This window comes from Tiliqua scincoides, chromosome 5 (assembly GCF_035046505.1).
Source record: "Tiliqua scincoides isolate rTilSci1 chromosome 5, rTilSci1.hap2, whole genome shotgun sequence".
NCBI classification, from domain to species: Eukaryota; Metazoa; Chordata; class Lepidosauria; order Squamata; family Scincidae; genus Tiliqua; species Tiliqua scincoides.
Genome location: NC_089825.1, coordinates 68,899,066 through 68,922,049, shown reverse-complemented (window position 1 = coordinate 68,922,049; position 22,984 = coordinate 68,899,066). Strand labels below are relative to the sequence as shown.

The following is a 22,984-nucleotide window of genomic DNA, read 5'->3' as shown; positions in this document are numbered from 1 at the left end:
TTATCTGTTCTTAACTCCAATGGTGATTTAGACTAGGTCACTTAAAGCTCCATCATTTGGTCACTCTGTCCCTGATCTGTGTCATACTAACAAGTAATACTAACGTATGAGCCAAACGATACATTTTTCAAGGTTGGTTTATGCAGAGATGCTATGTGATGCAGATCCAGATCTAGTGGTCTATCAATTGGAAAATTCTTCTTAATAAAGATTCTAGTTCTTAAAAGCTTAATCACATGGAGTGGCTCAGAATGAAGAGTATCTTTCTAATAGAGCTTTCCAGAAGTACCCAATGTGCTTTATAGACATAACCTTAGAAATTCTTAACAATACTGGTTTACATGGTTGTTTTATCTCTGTGCTATGGTGTGTTTGAGAGCCAAACTGCATGGTAAGTTAACAGCCCAATCTTATATGTACTAGTCCTCTTTGTCTGCTAGCGCTGACTGCCGTAAAGCAGTCAGTGCCAATTGCGAAAGGCACTCTGTTGGCATGCTACTCAGCTTGCCACTTGTATTATTTCTTCTCCCGCCAATCACCAACACATAAGTCAGTGGGAGAACCAGAAAAGAAAGAGGGCAGAATGGTGTGGGAATGGGCAAAACTGGGTGGAGAGGATGTGGAAAGGACAGTTTGGGCCAAGAAGTGGTAGGATCAGTGATACTGGTACCACCAATATCCTAACCACATTCCTGGGCCTGATCCTGCAGCATGGGTGCATGCAGACCTGATCCAAGTAGACCCCTACTCACACCACAGAGACCTCTGGGCAAGGAACAAATGCTCCCTTATCTAGAGCAGATCTCTGCAACTGCCCCACCCACCACAGGTTGCAGTGGTTGCCATTTAAGTGTGACTGCATCAATGGATAGGATTGGGCTGTAAGGTCCCAATCCTATCCAACTTTCCAGCTGATTGAACTGCAATGCAACCCTGAGCCAAGGGAGCAAATGTTCCCTTACCTTGAGGAGGCCTCTGTGACTGCCCTCCCATAGCAGGATGCAGTGCATGCCCCATTGGCTTAACTGAATTAGAGCTGGAAAGTTGGATAGGATTGGGCCCTAAGTCTGTTATTAAGACAGGTAGACTTGATTTTTCTTAACTAATTATCAACCAGATTGGGGTCCCTGTGGATCAAGATGGATCATGATGGGATGGAGATTTAACCCTCTGTCAGCATGGTTCTCTCCCTCCCCCCTAACGCAGCTGTTATTTGCCCTGGGAGAAAAGCTAAAGGGGCATGATCACACTGCTGTTTACTTAAGAAAAATCAATCCAGAAAGATCCATCCAAATAATAGGTTTAAAATAATATGTAGTTTAGCCTTAAATTTGAAGCTGAGAAAGAATGGCTTGATGAAGATGAGTGTGAATCTTTTGAGGAGATGAGAGTAGCACATTTTAATGACAGTATCTGTGATTTATCTAGGGTTCACCTGGACCCCCAGGTCCTCCTGGTTTACCTGGTGCTCCAGGATTGCCAGCACCAGATGCTGAGACCCCTGGTTTACCAGGAGAAAACGGGAAACAAGGAGAAGCTGGGAAACCAGGTCCTCGAGTAAGTATTTGTTTGTATATTTGTGTTTTATCTATGCTATGGGAGCTTTAACTTCATATATTAGCAATGGAGGCAAAGATCAAAGCATAGGAAACCCTTTCTCTACTTGCCAGGAAAAGGAAAATATTGTTGTGCTTGTCACAGGACAAGCTGTCCTGTTCACTGTCAGATGAGCTGCTCACTTTCCTGCAATCATAGGCACAATAGAGAGGCATTTGAAGAATGATCTTTCAGCTCACACTGAATTAGCTAGGAAGTGAACCAAAAAATACTGCCTCCTTGGGGTGGGGCATTTTCTCGGGAAACCATGTGGTCTCCAGGCAGATGGCCCCTACCACAGCTATGGTGCACTCATCCTGTTTGTTTCTAACTTGGATGGGGGTTTAAGGGCCTCTGTTTAGACATAGCCCGATCCTATCTGGGATTGGGTTGGCGTGTAGTTCCACTGTCGAAATGGGTGCCAATACCAGTTATTAAGAGAGCACAGAGCGCTCTGTTGGAAGCCATTTTTAGTGTGCTGCAGGTGGCAGCAGTACTTCCCAACTGTCACCAGACTACCCAGCACCCCCGCCCCCAGAGCAGGTAAGGCAGTGGCAGGGGGGAGGGGAGGGTTGCAACATGGAAGAGGGGGGTAGAATAGGGGTGGGCAGGCTGCAGGAGGGGATCTGTCTGGTGGAAATGGTGAGTGCCAGTTCCTATCGCCTATTTTTCAAGCCTCGTCACCCACTTTGGTTCCTTGGACATGCACCAGCGAATTCACTGAGGAGATTATGGAGGAATTTTATATCCCTTTTCCTTCTGAAGCTCCCAGTTCACCCACCCCCCGCCCCCCGCTGGATACCCCACACCTGTTTTAGTGTGGCTGCACTGGGGGGGGGTGGAGGAGGATAGGATTGGGCTCATAGTAGAGCTGCCAAATACCCAACTTTTGATCCCTTTACTTCTGTGAACTGGAGCCCACTCTATTTGGGTTCTGATGCTCATCTTCCTGCTTTTTAGGAAAATTTTATGATTAGTTGTTGTTGATTATTATGAGATTTTTGCACAGTAAGTATTGTAAGTAACCAGTAAGTAACCAGTAAAGTAAGTAACCAGTATTGACGAGTTTCTTTTATACAGACATTGAGTCCTTCCCAAGGACCTGGGATGCCTGATTCTATTATTGTTGTTGTTGTTGTTGTTGTTGTTATTATCTTGCATATCGCAGCTGCCCATTTTTTAGCTGGACTTGGCTTCTTCTTCTTCTTCATCTTCTTCTTCATCTTCTTCTTCTTCTTCTTCTTCTTCTTCATCATAAAATCTTGTTACACTTTGGCTAGTAGCATCTTCCAGGGTTCTTTTGGGGGACTGACTGGAAGCTGTTTTAGTACAGAAGGAAGGAGGAGTGACTGCCCAATAGTTCTCTCAGGACAGTGCTGGTCTCAAGGGGAGCTGGTGTTACGGCCTACACTGGCCTGGGCACCTCTTTTTTAGGACTGCGAAGCATTGGCAGATGGTATATGTTAGATCATGTTGTCATTGCCTTCACATCTTTCTTTGAAATTTTCAGGCAGATTGTCTGAATTTAAAATGTTTTGAAGGTAAAAGCTGTGATTTCTGGAACACAATGGAAAATTGGGTGGAATGATTTCTTAACCTTGTTAAGGAAGGTTCTATAAACATTTCTTCTTCCCCTGTGCTAAACAACATGCTTGGATTTACTTCCAATTTATTATAATGGTCCTTACTTCTCTGAAGTGTGCTTACAGGCCTCAAGTTAAAGCATATGTGTTCCTGGGTGGTTCTCCCCCCCCCCCCCCCGGGTTCCTGTGCTGAAATCTTATTTTGATTTTTCAACATACAATTTTATGAGGAAGAGATTAGTGGTTCCAGCTTGTTAACAAGCCTTTTAAAAGTCTGGGTTGTTTAATAAGCAGATACTGTACTATTAAGGTTGGCACAAAAGGCGGTGCTTCCCTCCCATCCTGCTAATATTGTGTTTGAGAAATTAAGACTTTGTTGGCTTGCTGAAAGGAAACTGCAGCTGTGTGCAAATGAAACCCCTCTGGTGCCTTCTCCATGGGAGGGAGTACTTTGCATGAGAAAAAGCTGTAGGAAGGACTTAATGCTTTCTATACCCTAGAACTGGATCCAGGTTTCAGGGGACTCTTGGCAAGCTGCCCTCCATGGACCCCCTCCTACCTGAGAGCCGCAAGAGAGCCACTCCCAATACCACCATCACATGAAGACTATGGGCTCAGAGGTGTTCTTGGTGATCAACAGTGGGTCCTATGGAGCTGCCCAATGATGCCAACTTGTCCCTCCTGAAAACTCCCCCCCCCCCAGAATTTCCCTTGAAGCAGCTTTTATATACTTATTTAGGAAATTTATATCCTAAGTATATATAAGTATAGGTAATTATATACCACTCCAGGCAGCTTACAAAAAATAAAGTCAACAATATGTCAGGGCCTAGTAGAATCAGAGGCAAATGACAGGATCAAGAATGTCTGTTAGGCCCCAGAGCCTGCCAAGAGTTGGCTGCCAGAGGCAGCCAAGTCTTGAAAGGGCTAGAGGCAAACAACATAGTTCAGTAGTTCTCAAACTTCAAGGGAGCTTTACTCCCTCAGTACGTCTTTGCAGGGGAGGGGCTAGGGCAGAGATGTGATCCCCAGGATTGTATTGCCGGGGGGAGGGGGTGCTTTCACTTACTTTTAAGTAGGTAGGGCTGCTGGAGGTGCGGAGAGCCTTGCACGGCCCTCTGAAGTGCTCCCCAAGGCTTGGAACTTTCAGTAAAAGCAGATGCAAAGCACCTCCTGCAAAACAGAAGAGCTTTACACCCGCTTTTACTGAAAATTCCAAACCTTGGGGAGCACTTCAGAGGGCTGCACAAGGCTCCCTGCACCTCCTGCAGCCCTACCTACTTAAATGTAAGTGAAAGCACCCCCCTCGCCCCCCCATAGGGACAGGGAACCTTTGCACAAACTGGTGGGTCATGACCCACCAGTTTGAGAACCACTGACATAGTTAAAGACAAACTGGTTCAGATGAGCACATCTGTGTAGTTAGTTACTCTGTCCAACAGGGAAGCTAAGCCTTGTTGGCATCCTTCAGTCTCGGAAGACTATGGTATCGCGCTCTGAGTGGTGGTTCCGGAACAGAGTGTCCTCTCCAGTGCGCAAAGCCTGGGTAAAGTAGATGTTACCCATCTACTTTACCCAGGAAAGACTGTTACCCATGCAGCAAATCCCCCCTCTCCACGTCGCTGAAATGGTGCAATGGAAAGGCAGAAGCCAATACAGTTGGTTCCAGCGATGTCGCAGGAGTTGCCAGAACGTGACTGTGTTCAGCCATGAACTACCTCAGGGACTCTGGCTCCGGATTTTGCCTCGAGGTTGACTCCTGAAGCCTTTTCCATAACTGGATGTAGGCACAAGGCAGTGGAGGTTTGGGATCAGAGTTTTCCTTCTCTCAGATGAGCTGCCCTCCCAGGCCGACGAGTCCCATCTACCCGGTGGCTGTATAGTCAGTCGCCTCTTACAACAAGTACAGCCAAACTGAGGGCCTATTCTTATCCCCAGTCCCCAGGGGTTGAAGCTAAGCCTAGGAGAGTTCTTATATGGTTCCAGCATGGCCTTTATTGGCTCACCTGATTCTTTTTGGGCACCTGACTTGCTACTGTTTCCTTTTCCACTGCTGTTAGGAGGCACTGTGGAACAAAAAGGCTTAGGCTAGCTAGTTTTTCCCCTGTAAGTCATCATTGTGGCTAGCAGGGCAAGGCACCAAGGTTCTACTTCTAGATTCCTTTTATAGTGCCTTACACAATATGAAAACGATAAATGCACTGTCTAAAAAACATAAGGAAAAACAACAGCCAAAAATCAGTTAAACAATGACAGTGGAAATAGGATCACACCGTGTTAAAGTAATGGGTGAATATGGCAGACATTGCCTGATACCTGCTGGTCAGTTTGCCTACAGCCGTACTGAAAAAGGCGCTATTTCTGGTAACCACCTGCATACAGAGGAGGCCACATTTGAAGATCCTGTGTTTATCTTGCAAACACATACTGTATTTGGAGTACTTGCAGGCCTAAAAGTAGCTGTGGGGTGGATAATTTCAGGGGAAAAGTAGTTGGCAAAGGAATAGTTAAGCACCACTTCCCTCCTAAGGGCAATTTGCAATGGAGAAGGGGCTATTGGGGACTTAGTTACGCACAACTTATGCAATGAGTAGCTTGCCACAAAGTTTCAGTTCACTAAAGTGCCTATTGAGTCATAGTGTACACAGGCCTATTTAAGAACATTATTGAAACGTGGAGTTGGGGAAAAATTCAAAAAGCAGATTTGCCAACCCAGCCTTGATGACTCTTCCATAACAGACACGTCTGAAAACGCTAGGGTAAAATCTGCCTTTTGAAATGGGAAATGCCACCCAAATGAAGAACTTAAAAATTGAATGTTGTGTCTGATTGCAAAGTTTGAAGTGGAGTTTGGCTGGCAGTGTGAGTGGTAAACAGGGATGAACCCACAAGTTCAAGCATGTCTGTTATTAAGGGTATGTCATTATAAAATTGCTTATCTCTACTGTAATTGACAGGGGCCCCCTGGTCGTCCTGGTCAAGATGGATTTGTTGGCCTTGCAGGAAAAAAGGGAGAAAAAGTAAGTTTCAGACACAAGTGTTACTTTTAGGGCAACTTATAAACTCTTCCCTTTCTTAATTTCTCCTAAGATCATAGGGTTCTAAGAGCCCAATCCTATGCATGTCTACTCAGATGTAAGTCCCATTATAGTCAATGGGGCTTATCCCCAGAAAAGTACGGATAGGATTGTAGCCTAAATGATTTCATCTTGTTCTCGTCAGTGAACCAGTGGTTCCCCTTTCTTCCAGTTTTGATTTCCAGTCTGGATTCAGATTGGTGTACATGTGTGATTTGCTGTGGTTAGTAGCTAGCTCTTAAGGGTCCAATGTATGTGCACTTTGATTAAATCAGAGGGCAAAACAGAACTTGATGTGGCATGCATCAGGATTCTTTTCTGTGCTGTGATTCAGTCAGTAGGGAAAACTTTACTCATGGGATCTGTGCAGGCTTGTGCTGAGTATGTCCTGGCTGAGTACAACTTCATGAGGGATGTCTCGGTTTCCGGCAGAGGTAGGAAAGCTGCTTCCCTGTGGCTTCTGCCCAGGCAACCACTTCCTTAATCTATGTATAAAAAAAACCACATGAGTCAGCTAATAAAGTGGCTGCGTCTTATGCAAATTTCACCAGACTGGGATGGAGGACAAATGTCTATGTGGGAAGGCATCTGACTGACCCCTTCCTTGAAGTTATTTTGAACACATGTATGTTAAAGCCAGCTCTGGGTCGGCTATACCCAAACATATATGTGCAGAGCTTGAGTGAGAAGCTAGTGCTTGATGGTTAGCAGGTAGAAAAATGACTTTGCTGGCTAGGCAAAGGCAGCATGTCAAGTTCCTAGTATGTATGTTAGGGCTGGCCAGTCCAAGGCTGCATACTACCTGCCTGTTGCAAAAGCTGATATTGCACATCCCTATACCCTTCTCTGTACGTGAAAAGGGATTGAGGGCTTGAGCATCCAGGTCGCTCACCAAGTTGGGTCCCTGAGACTTCTATTACAAGCTTTGGTTTCCCTGACACATTAGTAGAGTTAGGTGAGAAGAAGCCACAAAGAAACAATTCCCAGTCTGCTGCCAATTGTAAATTGACCCAGGTCATCCTCCTTTGTGAGTGGTTTTTTTTAAATACTTGCTCACTGCAGATCAAGAGACTTAATAATATACCTGCTGATGTCAGTAGTAACATTCCCAGGGTTGCAGTAATAATTATTAGCATTTATATAGTGCTTTTGAATGGTCAGAGCTCATCACTTGTATTCTCTTATACATACAAAATACCTGCAGGATTTGTCAGTCAGGGGCATTCCTCACCACTGTGGCACCAGTGGGAACACTGCCAGTGGTGCCGCCCCCTACCTGGAGGTGCTTCCCTCGTGCCTGCTCTCCCCCTCCCCCGAGGCCTTCTAAGTCCAAGGAAGCTTCCTGTGGCCTCCCTGACGCTCAGAAGGATGTCTAAGGCCTTCTGAAGGCTGAAAATAGTCACTTCTAGTTTTTAGCCCCCAGAAAGCCTTAGAAGGTCTTCTGAGGTTTGGGAGGCTGTGTGCAGCTTCAGCCTTCTGGGGGCTGAAAACCATCACTTCCGTGCATGGCTTCCCCAACCTTCAGAACTCCTCTGGGGGGAGGCAGCAGGTGCAGGGGGGTGGCGAATGCCACTCCTACCCATCTGCTGCCCCTTACCACATGGTCCCTTGGACCCCCTGCCAGGTATGCCACTGACATCAGTATTATTTTCCTGGTGTTGCAAATGGGGAATGGAGCTAAAGCTGAGAGGGAGTGGCTTGCCTTAAGCAAAATAATGAACTAATGGCAAAGGTTAGATTCAAACCTGTGGAGTCCTGGTGTGCACCTACACCTGAAAATAATCAAGCCAAAAATTCAAATCTTAGCGAGGAATCAACTAAGGAAGGTTTTGTTTCTAAAGAGATGGTCCTCATGAAAGGCTTGTTTGCCCAAACCAGCAGCAAAGAGATACAGCCATTTTTTTGGCTCACAGTCTTCCATGCCTTGTATATTTAATGAGTGATTAAATTATAGATTGAGTGCTCCGTGCGCACATAAAACTGCCTGTTCGCCAAGTATAAATAGGCTATGTTTATAGTACTCGCATGGGGACTTTGAATAAATTATTTAAGGATTTAAATGTGAATGTTTGTGTTTAATCTTTTTTTCCCCTGAAGTGCATTATGAACCTTGGTTTACAGTTTGACAGTGTATATATATGCAAGTCTACTTATTACTACTTCCCCGTCCCTTGGGCAAAGTAGAGGAGTTCGCTGTGTGATGTATTAAAAAGTGGAATACACATTCCTTTTCTACTGGAGGCCAGTATTAGCATATGTCCTGTGTTTAATCTGAGAGGAAGGAATGTCTATTAAGTGGCTGCTATGGTTTATATCACCCATTCTGCCTTAGCTTTTATTAGGTTTGTCCTTATTTAGCAAACAATGCATTGTTAAGTTCCATATTGCAAGGCCTGTCCTTAGGTGATGGGGTTGTGGCTGATGGAAAGAGACAGCAGAATTACTCTCTCTCAGAAAAGGTTTATTATTGTGTCTCTGCATGAGCCATTACTCTTGGCATGTTTTCCTACAAGAGATACCTGCCCCCATCATTGACATATGTAGAAGCAGGGGAAGTGGGCTCCTCATGAGTGTGGAGAATTCTTATCCAAAATATTAACCATTTGCGGTACAACAGTCTAATGAAGGAGTGGTTCCAGAGTGGGGCCAGATGAGGCACAAGCCAGGGCCCATGCCAGCCAATTCCTGAGTCCAGTAGCATTACTACTGGGGCAGGAGGTCTGGTCTAGAGGGTAGAGCCTCCATTTGCCTGAAGATTAACATCCACAAGGTCGCCAGTTCGAGGCTACCGGCACCGTGCGACCTTGAAGCAGCTGGCAAGCTGCAGCTGAGCTGTTCCATCTGCTCGGAGCGTGGGAGGATGGAGGCCAGAATGTTAAACCAGATCGGAGTGTAACAGCTTGAATGTGGTGGTTCTTGAAAGAGAGAACCTTCTTTCAATTTGTAAAAATCCCTGCGTGGATTTAATAAGCCTGCCTATGTAAACCGCCTTGAATAAAGTCTTGAATAAAGACCAAGAAAGGCGGTATATAAATACTGTATATTATTATTATTATTATTACTAGGGTTGGTATCACCTAGTGCAGCCCAGCCTCCACTGCACAAGTGCCCTTCAAGGTGAGGAAGGGCTGTTCATCCATGATAAGCCTCACAGGACTTGTGGTGCAACAAGCCCTCCACCCACCAACTGTTACTTGAATCTACTTGAATCTGCGCTAGCTATTTTGCTGGCGCAAGTCCAAGTGGACCCAGATAGGTGGTGAATCAAGGCTGGGAAGCAAAATGATATCGGCAGAGCTGCTGCCAGTGATAACCACCCACTATCCACCCTAAATGCTATACCATAATGGTGGCAGTTAAGGAGAATTGTTACCCATTGACTGCTTTGGTTAATATTCCCAAATGAGTACCAGCTGCAAACTGGGCAGAGGACAGGTGGGTGGCATGAAGAGGACTTGCATCTGTCTGCTGTCCAGTCCAGGCATCGTGGGTGAAGGGAGTAGCTGGCACGTGCATGTATGTATGTTCTAAAGCTTGGGGGAATCTATGAGTAGTCAGGGCTTTTGCCTTAGCACTCATCAAAAGCTGGAGCTGCTGCTGGTTAAATGCTCCAATTTTACCTCAGAAAATAAGGCTGCAATCTTGTACACACTTTCCTGGGAGGAAGCTTTATTGTGTACCTGAGAGGTACTTCTTCAGTGGTACTTGAGACATGCATAGGATTGTTCTGTAAGTATGGGCACAATCCTAACCAGGTCTACTCAGAAGTAAGTCCTATTTTGTTCAATGGGGCTTTCCTGAAAGTGTGGTTAGGATTGCAGCCTATGTCTCAGTTTGATGATTGAGCTCTCCTGGCTTCCTTATAATAAGTGTATGTTCCCTGTAAAGAAAGCCCCAGCCTCAGGTTCATCATCAAAGATGTTACCCTGAGGCACTTTGAAATTGGCACCATTGCAGAAAGATTGCTGGTCATGTAGACAGGAAGTTTGTGGATTGCTTGTCTTTATCATTTGAGTTCACCATGGACAATAGCCCTTAATGAATCTACCTACTAGCACAGGCATGCATCAGCTACCTGACCATCTTAGCCCTCCTGATGAGGCAGTTAGGAATAAATCATCCAATTGGATGGACCTATGACCTCCTTGAACCTAGGTTATTTAAGCTCAAACCGAAAGGTGCTTGTGTGTTTTCTTTATCTGGCTCTCTGAGGGGGAATCTGTGCATGGTCAATTCCATGTGTCCCACTGGAGATCAATGGAATAGTGTCCATAAAGCTAAAGGCATTGTGCATGTACAAATAGGGACCAGTGAGCCAAAATGCATTGCCGCAGTGTTTCTCAAACTGTGGGTCATGAACCAATTTCAGGTGGGTCTCCATTCATTTCAATGTGTATTTCATTTTTAATATATTAAACTTGATGCTAGCATGATATGTGACTGCATTTGGGGAAATGTTACAGATCTGTACTTTTAGCAGGCTGCTGCGTACTTTTAACCATGATAGTCAATGGGGCTTACTCCTGCGTAAGGGCCCAATCCTAGCCAACTTTCCAGCGCTGATGGAGCCATGCCACTGGGGTTTGCACTGCATCCTGTGGTGGGAGGGTAATTATGGAGGTCTCCACAAGGTAAGGGAACATTTGCTTCCTCGCCTAGGGTCTGCATTGCAGTTGCACCAGAGCTGGAAGGTTAGATAGGATTGGGCCCTAAGTCTGGCTAGGATTGCAGCCTTTGGGATGTTTGGAGATTTTTTTTTTTTTAACAGATCAGTAACTGCTTGGGAGGGTTAGAAGGGTTCTTCTTTATTTTAAATAAATTTTTAAACTTGCACTTATTTTAAAGTTTTTAAATATTTATTTACTTGATTGTTGAAATTGATTTTGTCATATGGGTGGTGTTAAAAAATGTTCCTGTCTGATGATGTCACTTCTGGCCATGACATCCCTTCCAGGTTAATGACATAACTTCCAGTGGGTCCTGACAAATTGTCATTCTAAAAAGTGTGTCCTGGTGCTAAAAGGTTTGAGAACTATTGCATCAGGGAATTATTTTGTTTTTAAGTTTACTTGTAATGGCATGCTTGTATTTTTACTTAGATCTGCACCTGGGCACTGCCAACCCCTGAGACATTTTCCAAGCCTGGTTGGTTTTTCTCGTCCCTTCCTTATTTTGTTATCCAACCTCCCTCCCCCCTCCCTTTGTGCTTTGATAAAACTATGTTTTTACTCTTCACCTGCCTGCTGTTGTTTGAACTGAGCTAGTGACTTGGCCCCATTCTCCTGGATCTTTGGCACCTTGCTATTGCAACCGTTTTGGGGGAATTTGCCACATAATTGGCAGGGAGGCTTTCAAGAATGGTATCTGTGCTTGGCTTTGGAGAACCAGTCTTCAGACCTTCAGTATCTGCAGCAGTAATTGAAATGTCAATTGATTTGCTTCCCCCAGGTGTGTAAGGAACTCTAACAAATACTGAGCTCAGAATAGTTTTATAAGCTGCCATTATAGTAGCAATCACTAGAAAGCACAGGACAATGCTGAACTTCATTTCAGACATGACACCCTTGAAAAAGCCTCATTTGTCACCATTCTGCCCTTAGATATGCATAATTGTGTCCAGTATCTTTTAAATCCTCCTCAGTCCGCCTTAACAAAGGTACTGTGTTATATTTTACAGGGTGATCAAGGTCTTCCGGGATTGGTTGGACCAAAGGTAATTGGGCAGAGCTCTTTTAATCATATTGTGATATATCAGTGGTGAACTCTGGGCTTGACTGGGAGCAGTGGAGTCAAGAATCTTGTCTGTGATCGAACACTTGAAGACAGATATTTATTTCCATTCCATCAATACAGTGTGCTGTTCTGGTAATGTTAATGTGTCTTTAATGTCTATAACTACACTTAGTGATATGCCCTACTAAACGGGCCTTAAGGCATGTTTGTAACAGTGCACAGCAGCACAAAGCCCAGGATTGGGCTCTATATCAGTTGATCTCATGGAGGGGTTGGCCCTGGTTGGGTAGACCATAAACACACTACTTATGGTGTGGAGAGGAAGACAAATTGGGGAGTAGGGCTATGGACAACACAGCCTACAATAGGGCTATGGACAACAAGAGCAACAGTATCTGCAAAGAGAAATTTTTTTCTCCACTTAGGCCATTACTCACCATCATTCACTTACAGATCCTTGTACAGGTCCAGCCTTGTTGACTCAACATGAATGGCCCCTGCAACTGAGAAGGAATGTGCTGATTCCTGGAGAAGGGGAAAAATGCACCCCTTTAAAATCAAAGTTTAAACTGTTTTTTACTGTTGCAGAGAGACAGTCATGCAAGTGATTACAGGTATAACCTAAGTATGCACAGATTCTTCTATCTCAAAGCTGAGTTAGGGCTGAGAAGGGCCCTTTAAATTAAAGGAAAACAGTTGTTTAATAATGCCATTAAGGGCAGCCAGCTGACAATCCATCAATCATTCTCTCTCCAGCTTCACTCCTCCCTTCCCTCTGAGCACATGAAAGAAGGCTAAATGGCAGCCATTATCCCTTCTCTGCAGCAACTGTTACCCTGCACATGCCTGATCTTGTCTGATCTTGGAAGCTAAGCAGGGTCAGGCCTGGTTAGTACTTGGATGGGAGACTGCCTTGGAATACCGGGTGCTGTAGGCTTATACCATAGTCTTTCGAGACTGAAGGTTGCCAACCAACCAACCATTTATCCCTTCTCTATTCTTTCCTCCTTGCTGGGGCTCCTGGTGAAGGGAGGGATTGCTGCCTCCTAATGAAGCCTAAGCTCCTGGAGGGAAACTGATTACCTCTATGTGCATGACAAAGGTTCAGCAAGGCTGTTTTTAAATCACCAGAGCAAAGAGACTTTGTTTTTATAAATTGATTTGCTGTAGTGCATTTTTTGCCATCCATTCTAGTTCTTGGAATGAAACCCTCATGAATAATGAGGCTCAACCTGTATATGTAAAATAATGTGTTCTTTTGTTACAGGGAGATCCTGGGGATATTGGATTGCCAGGTCCTAAAGGAGCTGATGGGGAGCCTGGGAAACCAGGACTACCAGGACTACCAGGACCCCCTGGGCCCCCTGGCCCAGGCTATGGATTTGGATTTGAGGTAAACAGGTACTCTGTTTAAAAGGAGTTTACTGGCCTAGATAGATAGATACTTTATTTACGATCATCTGACCAGCTAATCACAGACAACAAAACAAAATACACAAAATTAAGACCAACATCCCTTTACACATATATGAAATAATAAAATCAGAGATTTACACTCTCAATTTTCTTTCTTACCAACTGTGCAGCATAACAGAAACGGGCAACCCTGAATGATATATTAGAGTATACATCAGATAGCACAAAAGCAAGCTGCTCCTCCACCTGCATCCCCGTTTCAGTACCAAAAATCGGGGAAATAAATTTAGATCTCAAGTCATCATAATATGGATTGCAAAACAATGTGGGCAGTTGTCTCCACCACATTATGAGGGCAGGGGCACAGTCTCTCTGAATAGGGACGTCTTGCATAACATCCCAAAAGGACTGCTGATAAAAGTACATTACACCTGGCTTTAGTAAAAGCAATCCTAAATTTAGGAATAACGATATTATAAAAGTATCTGGCAGGAGAAAGTACAAGAGCTTGATCCCCAAGAAAAACATACGCAGAAAGTCTGGCTCTCGCAGATCTCATTTCAAGGTCCACCAACCTCTGACACAAAATTTCTTTTGCGTCTCCTGGGCTCATCATCATTAAAGACTGTGGGGAGAGATCACAGCATTTAAAATGGTCCAAGTGGGCTTGAGCCCAACTCCACAACAGGAAATAAGTTTGCAGTTTTTGGAGATAAATGAATACACTGAGCTGGACAATCCAAAATTGTCTGGTCATTGCCAGACGAAGATTCAACAACCTCCAAAACAGACAATTCACTAGATAGATGACTTTGCTGTGAAACATCAGTTTCTATTATTCCAGGGGTTTGACATCCACTTTGTGCAGACATGAGCACCGAGTCATGGGCAACAGAAGCAAACTTTACTTCTTCCAGGGTATTCTCTCCAACCTGAGAAGAGAGCAACAGAGAGGTTGAAGAAGGATAAGGTATCATAGACTGTTCTTTAAGGTCCATTAGACACTGTAGGTCTGGATGAATAATCTTAGGAGCAGGTATCTGCTTCACAGCTACCTCTGTTTCCATCAAATCTTCTGGAAAAACATGCTGTTTCTGGAGTAGAGTAGAAGCTGATGTGTCTTGTATGTTTTCAAAGTCTTGCACCAGCTCCTTCAAGGCTGAAATCAAATGTTCCTGTTCTAACAGAGCTAGCTCTGAAAATGACTCTTTCAACTGAAGTTCAAATGTGGGGTCCAAAAACTGTGAGTCCAGATGCTCAGAAATTCTAGGCCTGGTAGGAGAAACCTCTGCCCTAACTGTATCGAGATGTCTAACTCCCCAAGGTTGAGTAAAAGCAATAATGGGAGGTTCATAATAGACTTTCTTGGGTTGTATTCCAAAACGATGTAAAAGAAAAGATGACTTAAAAAGCATTTGAGGTATTACATCCTGTCGAAAAGACAACAGGATATTTTGCCAATTGGGAGAGGAACTTAATCTGGTCACATTCTGCAAGTCCACCTCATGCAAGTCACAGCGTAAAAGACTGCTCAGAGAAGATTTTGCTCTGAATTTTGTGTGCCACCTGCCATAGTTTAACTGGCTTTGAAAAATGGAGAGGGAGATCTTGCAAGGTTGCAATCTTCTTCCCGTCCTCACTTCAGACGTTGAGGAAACAACAGGAATGTCACCCACACAGGGAGGCCTATCCTTCACTGTGAGTATTTTCAACTGACTACACAAAGCCTCTAACTGACAGGCCATAGACTGCTGGCCTCTAAAGATAGTAAGCAGAGTTTGTGAGAAAAGAGCACATTGTTTACCAAACAGGGCTTTCAGTTCCTTGAGACCTATCAATTCCAAATTGTCTGTGCTGGTAGCTACATTGCACGCTGAACCAGGTTTGACCACCCCCTTAGGTACATAGGAGGATAGTGGTGTCTCGCTCCTTTCTCCAGGATGACTTGATGTTTGACTCCCTTCTTCTACCTCCTCGACCCCCTCTGAAGTTAATTCCACAGTCTTACTCACTTTTACATGATTAAGTGGGCATTCAGATAACAGCAGCTGTTTAGAGACCTTGAGGCTGCATTTCTTTCTCAGGGCGGTTTCCCCGGAGGCAGCTGGGCTGGTTCTCTGTCCTTTACTTCGTTTCCTCATGCCTGCAGATAAACGCTGATTTTTTATCCCCAACAGGGACATTTGCAAACCAAAACACTTGGCTTGCAAAACTGCATTCAAAGGTGCCGCAGAATAGATTATAGTAAGGCACACATAAATAGGGAAAAAAGGAAGTTTTTTAAACGGAGCTCAAGTAAACGTGTGCAGCCCCCAGGTTGCTGGGCTCCTCCCCCTAACTGGCCTAAATTTTCAGAGTGAATATACCAACTGCAGTTATATTTCTTAATGTAAATTACGTTCAGACATTTAATAACAATTTAGCTGAATTGTGTCATTGACCGAAATTCCACTTTAGGTTTATTTATTTGCCGTTTCAGCTAATCCACACACAATTTGGTACGAGTTTGGCCTTATAATTTGCCATTATTATTATTATTATTATTATTATTATTATTATTATTATTATTATTATTATTATTATTGAATATTTATTTACCACTTTTCAAACAGTATACATAACAAAAGAAATGAACAGCCCAATCCTATCCCATGCCAGCCCATAGCATGCAGCAAAGCTGATGGATGCTTTGCATGCTGTGATGGGGGGTGGCAACCAGAGGAGAGAAATGAAATGAAATGACCAGAGGAGAAGTAAATAAAAATCTTTTTTACTTAGGCAGCCTGCCTTCCAGCCTGGTCTCCTTAAATATATGCCAGTTATTTAGCTGGTGTCTGAGGAGAGTCAAGAGCATGTTGGGCTGGGAAAGGGGGTAGGAACATGTGCAGCTTCCACTGAGATCCTTCTCCTCCCATCCTCAAGCTGCCCCCTGCCTGACCAGCTTCCTGCTCTGACCTGTCCGCAGACCTCCCCTGCTGCTAGGGTTAGCAGGGAGTTGCACAGGCTAACTATTATATTATCTCCTGTTAATCTAATATTATCCACCTTATTGCTCCAGCAGGGCATTCAGGAGCCACTGTCATGGACGTGCGACCTCCAGCTGATTGCACTGTCAGCCCTGGTGGGCATGACAGCAGCACAGCTTTTGCATCACTAGACCAGGACCTGCAGTGGTGGATCTGCCACCATAAACCCCAAATAGTAAGCCCAAGTTCCTTACTTACAGAGAAGTTAGGCTCTGGAGGTCCATTCATAACTTGAAACTGACATAGGTTTGAGCAGCCAGTTCTTCCTGGTCTAGCATCATTGCTCCTGCATGGAAGCATTAGCAAAGGATGTAGTTTGCCTCCACGAAAGCACTGATGCCGCTTTTCGTAACTCAGATGTCCCTAAGCTGAATGTCCGTAACTGAGGAAGTGTATGTAATATTAATTTGCTAACTTGCTTGTCTTTGAGCAAAGCTGAGGTTTGTCTTCCTTACATTACTCTGTTTCCTGGTCTTCAACCAGTTCCTAATCCACAAGAGAATTTGTCCTCTTATTCCCTGACTTGAAGTTTTCTCAGGAGTCTTTGGTGAGGAACTGTGTCAAATGCCTTCTGAAAATCTAGATCTATAATATCGGTGGGTGTATCTTCATCTATATGCCTGTTGATCTTTTCAAAGAATCCTAAATGGTTTGTGAGGCAAGAGTTACCCTTGCAGAAGCCATACTGATTCTCCCTCAGCAAAGCTTATTCTTCTATATGTTTTAAGATTTTATCTTTGATGAGACTTTCCACCATCTTACCTGGAACAGATGTTAGTCTGACTGACCTGTCATTTTCCAGTTCCCCTCTCTTTCCTTTTTTTAAAGAATGATGTAACTTTAGCTATCCTCCAGTCCTTTGACACAGTGGCCATTTTAAGGGACAAGTTGCTGGTGGCTGAATTTGAAAAAGTACACTAGTCTAGGATAGTAAAACACTGTTTGGGCTGGAAGCTTATTTATTGCTATACAAGATGTCTCACACAGTCTGCATTTTTGCACTCAGCATCTGTTATTATCAGTTATGTGCCAAAATTAAAATATCAAGTAGTTGAAAAGGGAACTTAGATTTTGCTGGCGTGTGCATTTACCAAAATAACAGCTTCTGGATAATGCACTTGTGGATAATGAAAGTGACAATTTATGCTGGCATTGGGGCTGGCCCTTTCTTTTAAGAGAGAAAAAAATCACCATTTGGAGACTAATTACTGCACAGTTGGACAAAAGACAAACTGCTTCCTTAAACCTGCAAAGTAAACAATCATTTTCATAGTTCAAAACACTTGATGGTCCTTTTCAGCAGGGCAATTTGTCAGATGTTTTCACATCTAACAATTCAGAAAGAGGCAAAATAAAGCAGAACAATTCTTTCTTTTTCCCCCCCAAGAGCTTGTCGATGTTTTGCTTTATTCCTTGGGAATAAAGTTCTACCAAGGGATAAGTGTTCATGTTTATCTCTGGGTAACAGCCAGCTCTCAGTTCACACCTTCCCCTAACAGCATGAGAACCATTTCCTTTGGCACACATGGCTGTATGTCAGAACTGTGGGGTGAAGCAGAAGACATTATGTTCATGTATGAAAGAGCTTGTGGTCCTGATGAAAGTCATGCTCACAGATCTACCATTAGCCCTGTGAGAAAAGCTGCCATTGCAGCTTTGCCATCAGTGGAAATTTCCTTCCACAACTATTTATTTATTTAAATAATTTATGCCCCACCTTTCTCTCGATGAGGGCAATCAATAAATACAATAAGCAATAAATACAGAGCAGATCCCAGTGGATTACCTAAGAGAGTTAATAATTACACCAGCCCATCAACTCGGCTATCCTCAATGAGAAGGTTTTAAAGCCCCACTGAAAGGTCTTCAGGGAAGGAGCCGTTCTTAATTCCAAGGGGAGGAAGTCCCACAATCTTGGAACTGTTCCCCACCGCCATCTTCCTCACCTCCATCAATGGCATGGTTAAGAGGGCCCCCTCTGATGACAAATAATAACCACTTTGGAGAGGTTATATGTGTTGTGATATGGCAGGAAAGTGTTGAATACCCCCTTCCCACGCCTCATAGTTCTGATCCTGATCCCACCTCCAGCTACTGTTTAACTGAAAAAGAAAATCCAAACCTGCATGGCCAAATTACATGTTTAGCAGAACGTGTAGTTTGGGAGCTTTTCTGATGGTCTTATGATAACTCTTTCCACATACTGCATTCAGTGATTTCAGGCAAGAATCCAGCAATTATTTGAGAACTGAAAGATTTTTTTCATCACATTCCAGAAATAATCAAGGGACAATACCTGGTGCATCATTTAACACTTTTAAATAATGCATGCTAGGGCTGGAGCCATTGCTTAGTGGAAGAAGACATGCCTTGCAAGCAGAAGGTCCTGGGTTCAGTTCCTGGCACCTCTTGCTGAATAAGTTATCTCAGCAGGACTCAGAAAGACCTTTACCTAAGATATCTGAGAGCCACTACCAGTCATGAGTAGACAGTCGCATGCAGGATGGATCAAGAAACCACTACATGGTTAATACATATGGTTGGTAATAATTTCACATAATCACATACTTTTCATGTGTGCTGTTAAGGGGGGGGGGGCAATATATTAAGGAAGACAAAACTCTGTTGTCTCAAAGAGATGTCCCTGGACATGTATGGGTCACCTTATCTTTGAGGGGGAAACTGGGATCTATGCACAGTCAGTTGAATCATTGTATGGATTAAACATGCATACAACTCTTGGTGCTACTGGAGCTCTAAAAAAGAAGGGTTCCCTGTTGCAGGGAGAGAGCCCTACACATATACATGAACTGCATGAAGACATTCAAACAAACATGCATTGATTTCCCCTTTATACCCTTTCACTCACATTCATGAACATAAGACTCTGTGTTTTGCTTATCAACAGAGAAAGCTGTAATATGCCTCCTCCCACCATGAAAAATCAAGAAAAATCTTTTGGGTGTTCTAGGCATAGAGTTTATCTTTGCCCAGCCCATGAACATGATAAGAATGGACATTCTTAAAGTACTGCCAGTTTACCAAACTGGCAAACATCCGCATCTGCCAGTGTTTGGAAGATGGAGATAGCTCTTAGATATTAGGCGCTTCCTCCACCAAAAGTCCCAGGATCTGATCTTAAATGGAAGCAAAACAGATTTGGATCTGACTAGTGCCTGCATTGCAAACTGCCTGGGAATCTCATGATGCTGCCCTTTGCTCCAGGCACTGAAAAAAGGCAGGATATAATATTATAACAAAGAGTTCACATCACTGGGTTTCTCCTGTACCTAAGAGAGTGTTGTGGAGAGAAGGTTTATAAGATGTGTTTGAAAGTGATGTAAATGTCCAATGTCCCACTTTAGAAACCCTCTGTCATGCAGTAAAGATTTGGGTAAGATAGCTAGGTAACTTTTCTGTTTATTTGTTAGGATATGGAAGGCTCAGGAATCATTGGTTCATCAAGTGGACCTGGAATATTAGGATCCAGGGGGCCAAATGTAAGTTGCTATCAATAGTTTCCTATGCCTTAGAAATGAAATCTTAATCTTTTTTACAACAATTTCTTTTGATGTTTGATGTTTTAGTTCACCAACCATGTCTTCTGTCTAACAATGTTGAGTTGAGAAGGCACAATGTTTACTTTGCATTTTTCCATGAAATATTTGATTTTTCTAGGGTCTAAATATTTTATTGTGTAACCTGTCTTCTTATAGCTCCAGTACAAAATCACAATGAAACATTAGGACTTATGTTAAGAGGGGAAGAGAACATAATCATTGGAAAGGCATGACATGGTTAGAGCAGGGGTTTTCTACCTTTTTTTCTTTCATTTTTGTGAGTACCTTTCAACTTATACCACTGTCTCCAGGGGCGGATGTCGTATATAGGAATGGGCAGCTTGCAACACAGTTGTTCATTCAGCAAGGGAGATGCTCCTTCAGATGTTCATCCAGATGCTTCTCCAGTGCTTGAAAAGCACTGAGCTAAAGGAAATGATTAGGTAAAGATTTTGAACCAGAATGAGCAGTAACATAACTCTCCAAAAATTCACAGTCGTAGTTCTTCCCATGCAAGCCCATTCAAGTGAATCAACCCACTGTTTTCATCTGGCACTTGTTACCATGGATGTGCTGGTAACACATGTGAGTGCACACACACAGTTCCCAGAACATGTGTGTTTGGGGATCTTTATCTTTGATCATGGTGCACACCTTTGGGACTGGCACCATGAAAGGAAGAGAGGTAGAGAGTGATTCCAAGTCCAAGCATTTCAAACAAACTTTAGTAAAACAAATCAAGACAATGAACCAAAAAAAAGCCTAATAATATGAAGCTGCTATGAATTGTAAACAATTGTCACTTACAAAAGAAAAACAATCATGATTATGTAATGCTAAACACTCATATGGGTAAGCATGTGCACATGGCAGTTGGGGAAAAATGCGAAAACCAGGAAAACACTTGTTAAATAGACAAATGAAATTTATCCTTGAAAAGTCCTTGGAAGCTTCTTGCTTCCTATTAACATTTTGCCTATGTCCTTCAGATGTTCAGGTTGCCTGCCTGCTTGTCTTTTTATAAGCTTGCCTTTAACAGAATGCTAAAGAAGTCTGACCAGTAAGAAGAAAAATGAAGGTGATGGGCCACAGGGGTCCCACAGAGAACCATGGAGAACTGAATCTGCAGATGGGGGGGGGGGGATATCTGTATATGAATTAGGGCTTGGTCCTATCCAGTTTTCCAGCAGTGATGCAGGTGTACCAATGGGGGGTGTGCTGCACCCTGTGGGGGGGGCAGTCACGGAGGCCTCATCAAGGTAAGGGAACGTTTGTTCTTTTACATTTGTGACTGCATTGCGGCTAAATCGGTGCAGGAAAGTTGGATAGGATTGGGCCCTAAGTTGATCGATGTTGGTTGTCTCTACATGAATAAAGTGGTCATTATAGCTTATTTAGAGCCCAATCTTGAGCTTGGCACATTGGCTTCCCGCCGGTGCGCACTGTCACAAATGTGCCATAAGGCACGTTTGCAAGGCTTACCATCAGGCCAGCACCCATGCTAGCCCGGCGCTGGGCTAGCGCCGGGCGGGTGCCCATCCTCTGCTGCTCGGTGGTCGCATGGATTGCCAAGCTGCAGCACGGTAAGCAAGAGCAGGGAGGAGGCTTCCAGGGAGGGGGGAGGCAGGTGGAGGGCAGAGAGAGGGCAAGGAGGAGGTGTGACCGGAAGATGGGGAGAGGGTGGGTGGGAGGCGTGCTGGGGGGAGGGAGTGGGGAGGCAGAGAGGCGGGTCTGTTGGTGCTCTGCTCCACCGGATCCTGTCCATTCATGTAGGGCTTGGCGCCCTACACAAATGCCTTTACCAAAAGGTCACCGGTAAAGTGATTAGCCTCATTGCGGGGCTGCTTCCCTTCGCCCGAGGTGCCAGCCATGGTAGCCCAAGCCCAGTGGCAGCCATTTTCGGTGCCGCCAAAGCTGCACACCCTGGGCAGCTCAGGATTGGGCTGCCCGACAAGATTTTCAAAATCTGTACTACTTTAGATACCTGGTGTTATTCATTTTGAAAATCTTGCATTTGTCCATTTGTGCATGTCTAGTTAAATACATCTAAAGAGCTTTGATTTTTAGTTGTATGTTCAGAACATTGTAATATCCAGACTCACACTAAGATTGTGATATAGCAACAAAATTACATACCTTCCTTGAAGTGCAATATTTTATTTTAGGGTCCAGCTGGAGAGAATGGTTTGCCAGGACCAATAGGACCAAAGGTAATTGAGACAAGAAGCTACCTGAACACTAATGTATTTTTGTAATGATTGTACTGAGAATTTGGTTTGTTGCATCAGCAGTGCTCCAGCTAATTTATGCTTTTATTATTTGAATAACATGCATATTCTAAATATAAGCTATAGGGGCCCATTCCTATCCAACTTTCCAGTGTTGATGCAACAATGTTAACAGGGTGTGTGCTGCATCTTGTGGGGGGGGGGGTGATGGCCATATCTGAGGCCTCATCAAGGTAGGCAACGTTTATTCCCTTACCTTGGGGCTGCACTGCAGCTGCATCAGCACTGGAAAGTTAGATAGGACTGGGCCCTAAGAGTACTTAGGGTAGTATAGTGGTTAACAACTGTGCTACACATTGGGAAATCCCTGGTTCACAGCTTACTTCTGTCATGAACTCCCCAATTGATGTCAGGCTCGTTCTCTCTCTCTCTCTCTCTCTCTCTCTCTCTCTCAGCTTCAATCTTGCATTCTTAATGAGTTGTTGCAAGGAGTAGTGACGAGATAAAGTACATGAAGTTCTTGGAACACTTAAAAGCACTATAAAAATGCTCTCTTTTATTATACAGGTTGGACCTGAGTATGCACAGGGATCTGTTCCTGGACCCCCTGCAGATACTGAACCTGAGGATGCGGAATAGCTCTAGACAATACTAGAAGGCCTTCTTACTCCTCAGAAGGCCTGCCAGAGGCTTCTGAGAGGCACTTCTGGTTTCTCAACAAACCAGAAATGCCTCTCAGAAGTCTTTGGAGGCACAGGGAGGCTG

The 22,984-nt window shown here is 43.9% G+C and overlaps 1 protein-coding gene across 2 annotated transcripts in view; it reads left to right on the top strand.

Annotated features, from left to right (window-relative positions):
- COL15A1 (collagen type XV alpha 1 chain) overlaps positions 1-22,984 on the top strand; it is a 221,073-nt gene that overhangs the window by 134,919 nt on the left and 63,170 nt on the right. For both annotated transcript variants that reach the window (XM_066628923.1, XM_066628922.1), the window contains exons 14-19: positions 1,429-1,557; positions 6,137-6,199; positions 11,934-11,969; positions 13,257-13,382; positions 19,863-19,931; positions 22,157-22,201. In XM_066628923.1, the coding sequence (XP_066485020.1) occupies positions 1,429-1,557; positions 6,137-6,199; positions 11,934-11,969; positions 13,257-13,382; positions 19,863-19,931; positions 22,157-22,201 (468 nt within the window). The remainder of the gene's footprint in view (positions 1-1,428; positions 1,558-6,136; positions 6,200-11,933; positions 11,970-13,256; positions 13,383-19,862; positions 19,932-22,156; positions 22,202-22,984) is intronic.